Here is a 10000-nt window from a genome sequence, read left to right as displayed (position 1 = left end):
TTTCCTTGTCTTAAATTCATTATACATTAATTGCCCATTCATAAAACTAATTCCTTATGCTCTGTATTTGTACATAACTTGCCCATTCAGAAATATTTTACAAAACTCAATGAGCACAGTTGTAGTAATTGTATTTACAAACAAATCCTAAGAGATTTTTCATCTTCAGGAAAGACTTTTCTGTTTGATGTAAGCAAAATGGAGTACATGCTGTAATATGCAAATCTGCTGCGACTGTGACTGCACAACTTTGCTGAACCCCTTGTGTGTCATGTCTTATAATGTGACATGAGATGATTTTGTTTGGCAGATTTTTAACAGTTTTTCTCTCTTGGGTAAGAGGCATTTCTGTTGTAATGTTAATTGCTGTCCCATCTTACGGGGTAAGATTGTAACGGACAATACAGTATTCATCTCCTCGTCTTCAAGGCCCATCTCACTTGGGGCACAATCACAATTCTCCCGCACTTCACATTTGGCTAAACCAAAGTTTAAGTTACTGAATGTGTACTTGCCTCTTACATTTACTAAACTATAACTCACTCACATGTGCTCGACCTTGCTCCTCCTGTAGGTCTCTACCACAAGGTTCGTTGCGCTACCAGGGCTACGGCAGCCAACTCCCGCGCAACGTTCTCCCCGGCGAGGGCTACCCAGGCGGCATGGACACCGGCGGCGGCAAAGACCTGAGCCGCGACGGAGCCAGCAAAAGCCACCGAGGCGTCCTGCCCAAGGACTCATCATCCTCCTCCTCCTCGGGCAAGTCTGACCCCAAGCTGACCAGCCCTGGCCAGGGAGGTGTGTACGCCTCCCCCTATGCCCAGGCGGCGCTCATGGGCCACCAGCCGGGCCGTGGCCACCCTCTCCTGGACAGCGGCGGCGGCGGAGGTGCCCCGGGTGGGGCTGGGGGCCGTGGTGGCGACAGCGGCGGCAGCAGCAGCAGCGCACCAAGTAGGGAAAAGACTCAAATCAAAGCGATGTCCGTGCAGGAGGAAGAGCTCCGGGCACTCGGTAAGACCACCATGACAGCGGCCAACTTCATAAACGCGATTATCATGCGTCAAATTTCTTGTGACACGGGGATGCCGGAGGCGGGGCCGCTCGGGGCCAACGGCACCTGTGAGGGTAAGACGCTCTGGAGCAACCGGGGCTCTTTTCAAACACCCCCCCCACCCCCCACCCCACCCCAACCCTCCCCACCCCAATTCCCCCAACCATACCCCACACTCCCAAGCCCCCCCACACCTTGCTCCATCCCTCTTCCCTTCCTCTCCCCCCTTTAACTCCTCCATCCCATACCCTGAACCTGTCCATCCCCATCCGTCCCTACCTTCCTTTCCCTACCCTACCTGCCCTACCACCTCCTCGACCTTCCTTCCTTCCCTCCCTGCTCCCTTCGTCTGTGGCCTATTGCACGCTGTGGTGGTTGGCATTCATCAAAATCAAGTCCAATTCATTGAAGCACATTCGCTTTAATTTGATTTCTTTATTTTTTTAATTTTTATTTTTTATTTTTTTGTCATTTAAGGCTACCTTATCCATCTAATCCGTGGCTATGCTGTTTGGCTTGTTTTATTTTTTCTTTATTAGGCTTTTATTACTGCCTGGTCTAATCGGAAGTTATTGAAAGTTTGCCTACGATCAGTATAGTCTTCTCCATCTCATCAGCTTCGGGTTGATCTGATTAGTTTAAAGTAGTTCATAAAATTTCCAAGGTGAAAATACCCAAGGAGAGGGTAAGGGAAAACCAATCTGAAGATTTTGTCATCAAGAAGCCAATAAGACGCGTGAACTGTAGAGGCTGACAACTCTTTTTCGAATTCTAGTTCCTGCCGTAGTAACAAAAAAATAAAAAATAAATAGATGAACCATAAAATATATCATAAGATGTGTAAAATAATAAGCAGATATATGGCAATGGAAATCGTTTATTTGAGAAGGTCCAACCTAACACGTGGAAAGCAATGGGCCCAGCGAACAGACCTCATAAAGGGAGCACTTGTGGTGTGAGCGCTAACCAACTCATGGGCAACACCCCTCCCCTCCCCTCTTTCCTGACCCACCGCCCCCCCCTTCACTTAAGCCCCACCCAGTCTGTCCACCTCGCTGTAGAGTCAAGGGTGCTAGCGTCGCTGCCGCTATCTATGCTAAGCTACTGGCTGCGCTTGAGCTTTAGTCTTTTTAGCTTTTTAACAGTTGCTCCAACTGTTCTGACCCTTAAGGTCATCGGCATCCCCATAATCCAGACCGCTCCAATCCAAGACTTTTATGCAACTACAGGACTTACATGGTCAGACCTGCTCGACATGACAGCAGCACACCTGACAGGGTCTCCTGTTAGGTGCTAGTTAAAAAGCACAGGTCTCGTCATCACGTGTTACACGTAGCAGGGCTGTTAAGGTGGCATTGTGTAAACTGCTGTTATAGTCGGACCGAGCCCACTAATGCCACTTGCCCCTCGTCCTCCTCCTCCTGCTCTCTGCCAATGTCCTGATAAGAAGAGAGAAAAGTTAACTACAACCAGGTTTTTTTTTTTTGACCACGCACTGATGAAGGCTTGATAGCCGAAACGCGTTTGCTTTTGGACATGGTGGTAATCTATAAATACATAATGAGAGGTAGCTTGTGAGTGCAGATTTTTCTTCTTTAACAGGATTTTTTGCCCCCACTTATTTTTTATTTTTCCGTGACGTTTCGGGTAGAAACTCTTCTTCAGACGTGTCACAAACGACGTCTACCCGAAACGTCACGGAAAAATAAAAAAAATAAGTGGGAGCAAAAAATCCTCGTTGTAGCAGACTTTTCTCTCTTTATCTGGCTATTTATTGGTCCTGCTCCCAGGTCAGACGTTGGATTTGCAAGCTTTTACCTTCAACTTGAACCTCTGCCAATGTCCTCTCATTTGCCCCCTGCATGTCCCCACAAACCACACTTAATCAGTGCTGAATAACACTCAACGAAACACGCGAGAGGAAGCGCACTCTGTAATCACGCTCTAAATGCTTTCGGCCCCATACATGTGTCTCTGCTTTTTGTTGCATCAATGATGGTGGTGATTTCCTTTGTGTGCAGGGGAAGGAGACTTGATGCTCGCCGCTTATTGCCGTGTTCTTTGTTTTTGTTTGTTTGGGTTTTTTTCTTTTTCTTTTGTTCTTTCCTTATTTCTTGTTTTGTTTTTGTTTTGTGGCGCTCTGTCAACCTTTTATTTTCACCTTTTCATTTTGTTTGTTGTGGAGTCTTCCAAGTTGCTCAGAATGTTGCACCTGAACAGGGACAGTGAGTCAGCTTTACAGACATGCAAATAAAATAACAGAACGTAAGGGGAAAAGTGTCAAAGGGAGAACTCAGACAAGAGGCGATGTATCAGCCATTGTGTCAGCCCTATAGATGGATCTATTGTTGACCCAAACCCAATGGTTAGATGGAGGTATGGTATTAGAGTTTGTGACCAAACCTAAGCTTTTGGTTTTAGTGGTTATTCAGAGGGCAAATTCCTGCATAAACCAATCTCCCAGCTGTGTCCACATTGGCACATGCTGCACGCTTCTAGAAAGTCAAGAGCACACCTGGTTCTTCAGAAAAATGTTGACCAAGCTTCTAGGATGGCGTGCAAAAATTAAACAGAATGTCCATGGTCATCTCCTCAATAGGTTTCTGAGCGTGTTTGCTGTGTGTGCGCGTGCGTGTGAGCGAGTGAGTGAGTGAGCGTGGGTGGGTAGGTGAGTGAATGGAGGGATTTAACGAAACAGGTGAAGAGTCTTGGAGACCTTGCAAGGCAAGCAGCCGTCGAGTGCAGCCCAGTAATAAAAAGGATGGACCCTGGGAGTACCAATTCCTTTTGCAGATTTTATGGCGATTAAAAGTTCAGTCTCACCAGAATGGATTTGGTTCAATTGGATTCAAGGGAGGCTAAGTGTGGTATTAGCGTAGATCCAAAGGTAGGGACGGGTCACAGAAGAGGTCAAAGGCATTGTGTGTCGTGTGTGGGTGTGGGTTCACTGGGTTGGTAAAGGAACGTGGCCTCAAGATGACATGGGGGTATCCTTTCAAATTTAGATTTATGCAAAACTTAATCCCTTACCTAGAAGACCTGATCCAGAGTCATGAAAGTAAGAGTTACCGGTAGGATTATCCCATTGACCTGAGTGTTCGAAAAAATGGTGGCTTATGGAGCCTTTGAGACACAGACCGCCATAGACAATAGTTCCAAAATTAGTTCCAGGCAGTGAGGTGTTCAACACAGAAAGTGCTGTAACTTAAATGTAATTCATTATGATGTATTTTTACTTCATCTTTGCTTGTTATGTAGTGGCTCTGGTTTGGTCTCTCTCGAAAAGAAAGGCGCTGCCTAGAATTATTTTCATCGGCATTAATCACGTCACCAACTGACTTCCTGTAGCCCGGTTGTCACAACTCTGAACTCCATTGTTCTGCCCCTCTCCAGATGACCTCATCCATTGAGGGAATGAATCTATCCCTGTCTTTTCATTGGGTGTTTTAAATCCTGCTTTAGTATTGTCCAGGCTCGAGATGTATTGCCAAATCAACTGATTAGCTGGACTAGCGGGGTCCGGGACAAGCAGATGTTGCGTACCTACCCCAAGGGAGACTGGAAAGCAGCTCTGATGCTGTAATATATTAGATCACGTTTATTACTTGGTGACCCATGCGGGTAATGCCAAACGTAAAACCATACATCCTTGATGTGTTTAGATTGAAATTGAACGGATAGAGACGAACAGTGTTTAATGATTTAAAAAAAAAAAAACATTTTGAATAGATGACCTGACTTTCTTCTCTTCTAAAATAATGTTACATAAAATAATGTAGTGTACCTCTTTTCAAGGCAGAGTGTTTGGGTGCTTTGCTTGATAGACCTACCATACAGTACAGTACTTGCATGCAAAACAATAGAATAGAACATGTATAAATAACACAACAATAGAATCAGCATCGTTGTGTAGTGTGTACACATGGCAACGCAGCAAATCATCTGCTGTAAACCGTTTTGTAAATAGTCGAAAGGGCACATTGATTTCACTTGAACTGTAATTGCTTTAGGATTGCTTTGGGATTAGTTGTTAGGGACACCCTATACTCAATATAACTAAAAAACACATTTTCAGGCATTTTAGGTCATGTGTGTCAGCAGGGGCAGTCAGGGCAGCTGCTGTATGCTAGCAATGTTGTTGTGTCTGCCATGTACCTGTTCTTGGGCTTTTTGTGTGTGTGTGCGTGCGTGCGTGCATGCATGCGTGTGCACGTGTGCATGTGTGTGCGTGTGGGTATTGGTTTAATTGCTCCTGGGCTTGTGTGCGTGTCTGTTTGTGTATTTGTTATTTTCAGGACTTGCATCTATGTACTGTATGTGTTTGTCTGTTGTTGTTCCCTGGGCTTGAATGTGTGTCTGTGTTATTATTGCTCTGCTGCTGCAGTGTGCTCATTGCCATTCACTGGGTGTGAAACGCCTCCTCCACTAGAGATTTTAATGATACCTTTCTTGTCATCCCATCCCCATCCCCCCTTCTCTTGGTGTTTGCGTGCGTGTGTGTGCATGCGTGTGCGTGTGTGTGTTGACGACCCTCCTCTCCCGGTGTGCAGCCCAGCAGCAGAAGGTGGCCATGGAGCACGGTCTGTACCGGCCTCCGTCTGACGAGCGCCTGTCCCCGGGCGGCCAGCAGCCGCCGTCCCCCATGTTCAAAGGCAGCCAGAGGGTGGTCACCCTGGCCCAGCACATCAGCGTAAGGCTCTCATCATATGCAGAGTGTGTGTGTTTCTGTCATTACCTGTACGACAGACGGCATTTGTCTTAGCACTAGCATAGTGGTTCTTAACCTGGGGTGCGTGGAGAATAAGGATAGGATGGATGGTGATGTTTTGTGTCAAGTTGTGTGTGACAACTTGTCCTGTTCTGTGTCCTTGTAGGAGGTCATCACTAAGGACTACACTCGGCAGAGCCAGCAGGCCAACCAGCCGTCTCTGTTTGGCTTCCACAGCTCCCCGGGCCTGGACCTCACGCGGCCCCCCAGCGCCCCTCAGAACCAGGGCAGCCAGCAGGAGCAGTCCTCCGACAGGATGAGGGAACGGTGAGCTTGATGGTCCATAGGTTGAAGGAGAAGATTGTGCACATCCCAGGAACAGGTGCAGGACAAAGGCTGACTGTACCGCAGTTTCGGAGTGAGAGGTCGGCACACTTAAAATCCTTTTTGTTTTCTTCAACAGTCTTCATGAAGTATGAAGTCTGAAGACTGCTTTAGTCAAAACATAATCCAGCCATGAAATAATAAAAGAAAACAAAAAGGACTTTTAAGTGTGCAGACTTCTCACTCCGAAACTACTGATGGCCCACGGGCCACGACTCAAACATTCACAGATTGGTATCGCCTAACGTGGCACTGCCATCAAGGATTACAAATTATCATTGTTAGATGATGCCACACAGTCCACACTGGTTCACAATAGGGCAACTGGACAGGTAAAACCAGGTCAATTGGTATATGTGGCATGGGATTGTAACTTCTAAATACATGACGGTTGGATGGATGGTTGACTGCATTTGTTTTAATGGGCTTCAAAATGGTGAATGAATGCATGAATGGTGACTAACAGTTCATTGATCCTTCAGTACTTACAGGGTGTATGCAGGGTTTTAAAAAGTATTAAAAGGTGATAAATTAAAAAGCCAAAATTTAATGGCCTTAAAAGTTGTAAATTTGCTCAAAAGGTATTATTTTTTGAAAAAACAGCTATTATTTTTTTAGTTTGATCATTTTGATGAAAAAATTATTTGTTTATTCATTCAATTCTTTCGTTTTTTCATACAAGTGATTCGCGCAACAGCCACCTGATTACGAACTGAAACTTGAGGAGGGATGGTTGGACAAAACAGGAGATAAGATATTGACGAATCCCTTTCGGGCGTCTTTTTGCAAAAAAAAAAAAGAAAGTGTAATGTATTGTTAAGGAGGTAGAAATTCCAAAAGATGTCTTGTTAATACTCGCATCGGAGTGTCGTGACGGTTGTAAATAAAATCTAAAGGTAGTGAAAAGGGGTATTAAATGGTAGTAAATTTGACTTCAAGATTGGTGTATATACCCTGACTTATTTAATCAGTTGCATGGATGAGTTAATGAATGGATGAGTTAATGACTGAATGAGTTAGTGAGGTTTTTTTTTCTTTAATTATTGGATTTCAAAGTAGATTTCTGTCTAAAACATTTTCCTGTGTTGTCCACATCCAGGTCGTCTCCCCCCAATAAGCCGTCTCCAGTGAGCCTGTCTGCTGAGGGCATAGAGCCAGTGTCCCCACCAGCCTGCTTGTCCGAGGCCGAGTCCCAGGGGGCGTCCTACCCAGATGAGCAGGGGGAGCAAATGTAAGGCACACACACACACACACACACACACACCTGTGCAGACATGTACGCATACACACGCGCACACACGTAACAGACGACAAATAGCAGAGTGTGGCATGGAACGTTAGTAAACCTCCCTCCCGAAGCCTCAATACAGTGCGGTAGTGTTGGGCTATCGGACCGGCCCTTTAGCTCAGCGGTCTCGTACTGTGCCTGCCATTCCCGAACCGATTTTATTTGGCAGGTTCGAACTGGTTCAAACTGTGCGGGAACACCTCCGTCACAAACAGGCACATGCACACATTGCGAAACCAACCTCCTCGCACCTATGCAATTATAAGCTAACTAACCCAATGTACCATTACAATGACGAAAAGCACTTCATGAATTGCCAATTGGAAAGGCAACTGAACAGTCAGAAATTGGGTCATATATTACAAAGTTTCTTCAAAGAATCCTGCCGAACATGAACTAAATCCATTCTAAAAACGTTCTGTAATGTTGCTTGCTAACAAGGGAGGGTTACAACCGCGGTCCCATGAGTTCCAGATGGGAGCATGTGATGAACATTCAATGCTTAGAAACCAACCCATGTATGAATTTTATAAACCTTTCTTTCTCTGTTTTTCCCCTTTGTGTGTGTGTGTGTGTGTGTGTGTGTGGGTGCGTGTGTGCGTGTGTGTGTGTGTGTGTGTGTGTGTGTGTGTGTGTGTGTGTGTGTGTGTGTGGGTGCGTGTGTGCGTGTGTGTGTGCACGTGTGTGTCCTTCCTTCAGGATGGGCTCTCGCTCCCCGGCTAGCGGTTCGCAGCCCCCGGCCTTCTTCAGCAAGCTGACGGAGAGCAACTCTGCCATCGTCAAGAACAAGAAGCAGGAGATGATCAAGAAAATCAACAACGAGAGCGACTTCAGTGAGTTACCACCTCCTTGCGCTTTTTACGCACACACACAAACATACACAAATACACACATACACAAATATACACACATACACACACACACACACACACACACACACACACACACACACACACACACACACACACACACAGGCCCGAGAGCATACTTACCTTGCTCACACATGCATGGACTGTTTTCATATTTTTAGGTATTTACTGTGATTTTGGTAAGACGATACATAATGTCATATATCATACATGTGATGAGCATGACTTTATAGAATTTTTATGTCTAGAAAACTTTTTTTTTTAAATTTAAGTGATTTATTTATTGATGTGTGACAGTTATTTTTGAGTACATCTGATTATGTGTGTACAGGGCCACTGACCACTGTGGTCGGGCCTGGGACAGTCGTCTGAAAGTCCCGCCCACCCAATACATACAATGTAATGAGGGCCCAATTCTGGGCCCTGCTCTCAGTCAGCCCGGGACAACTGACCCCTTTGTCTGTCTCTCCCCCCCAACCTGTCGGCTTTCGTGTGTCTGTGTCTGTGTGTAAACGTCACTTTCGTTGTCTAATGGCCTTCTCTTGCTCTGCCTCAGATCCTGCTCAGCCTGGCACAGAGATCTTCAATATGCCAGCCTCCACCGGCGCTGGTAAGGTTTAAATGCACCCAATGACGCACATACACACACACACACCTGCATGACCACGGTGGACTACAGATCACTAAACCAGTTTATCGCATTACCTTACACTTACACTGTATTTGTAATTAGATAGCACAGTTGACATGTTCCTGACAATATTGTGTCCTGCTTACATTAACTGTTGCCTTTCTGCTTGTCCTCCACTCCCCTCTCTTTCTTCCCCTCTTTTCTTTTCTTCTCTCCTCTCTGCCATTCCACTCCTATCTCCACCCCTCCTCCATTCCCTTCCTCCTTTTCTCCCCTCCCCTCACCTCTCTGACTCTCTCCTCCCTTCCTCTCCTCACCTCTCCTCTCCCCCCTTCCCCATCTCCCTCTCTCTTTTTCCATTATCCCCATTCACCCTCTCCCCCTCCTTCTCTTTCTCCTCCTCTCTCCTCCCTTCCTCACCTCCTCACCTCTCCTCCCTTCCCCTTCTCCTTTTCTCTTTTTCAATTATTCCCATTCACCCTCTCCTCCTCCTCTTTCTCCTTCTCCTCCTCTCCTCTTCTTTCTCCTCCTCCTCCTCTTTCTCCTCCTCCTCTTCCTCCTCGTCCTCCCTCTCAGGTACCGTGAGTGTGCGTAGCCACGCGCCCCCAGAGGGGGGTGGCAACACCATCGGTCTAGAGGCCATCATCCGCAAGGCCCTGATGGGCAAGTACGACGAGCAAGGAGAGGACCGCTCCACCCCCTCCATGGGCCAAACCCCTCAGGCGGGAGGAGACCCCCACCAGGACGACTCCTACTCAGGTCAGCCTCAGCACAGACACCTGGGGGGGTTGGGGGTGGCGGAATTGTTTTTCAGATTACATTAGATAACTTTATTAGTACCCAAAGGTAGATTTGGTTTGCAGACAAGTGATCTCCACTCTTACAAGACAAAACATCTTAAACATTTAGGACACATATGTACAAGCATTCCACACTGGACACTTAGTCAATACCAAAAAGCTGTGCATCCTATTGAAAGGACATGGAGTCACATAGTGACTAAAATAAATAAAAAATCGTTTGTTACTAGTGTTGCACCGATGTTACCAGTATCGGTGGATCGGCACTA

At 46.2% G+C, this 10000-nt stretch overlaps 1 protein-coding gene across 11 annotated transcripts in view; it reads left to right on the top strand.

Moving 5' to 3' along the window:
* Positions 1–10000, top strand: part of ncor2 (nuclear receptor corepressor 2) — a 179569-nt gene that overhangs the window by 167490 nt on the left and 2079 nt on the right. For 9 of the 11 annotated variants that reach the window (XM_063195366.1, XM_063195356.1, XM_063195357.1 and 6 more), the window contains 7 exons: positions 575–1125; positions 5602–5741; positions 5926–6086; positions 7243–7374; positions 8131–8264; positions 8857–8910; positions 9508–9690. In XM_063195366.1, coding sequence (XP_063051436.1) covers positions 575–1125; positions 5602–5741; positions 5926–6086; positions 7243–7374; positions 8131–8264; positions 8857–8910; positions 9508–9690 — 1355 coding nt within the window. The remainder of the gene's footprint in view (positions 1–574; positions 1126–5601; positions 5742–5925; positions 6087–7242; positions 7375–8130; positions 8265–8856; positions 8911–9507; positions 9691–10000) is intronic. The other 2 variants (XM_063195360.1, XM_063195363.1) reach the window with 1 other exon arrangement.

This window comes from Engraulis encrasicolus, chromosome 3 (genome assembly GCF_034702125.1).
Source record: "Engraulis encrasicolus isolate BLACKSEA-1 chromosome 3, IST_EnEncr_1.0, whole genome shotgun sequence".
In the NCBI taxonomy this organism is placed as follows: Eukaryota; Metazoa; Chordata; class Actinopteri; order Clupeiformes; family Engraulidae; genus Engraulis; species Engraulis encrasicolus.
The sequence above is the reverse complement of the archived record's forward strand: the minus strand, read 5'-3'. Positions and strand labels throughout refer to the sequence as shown.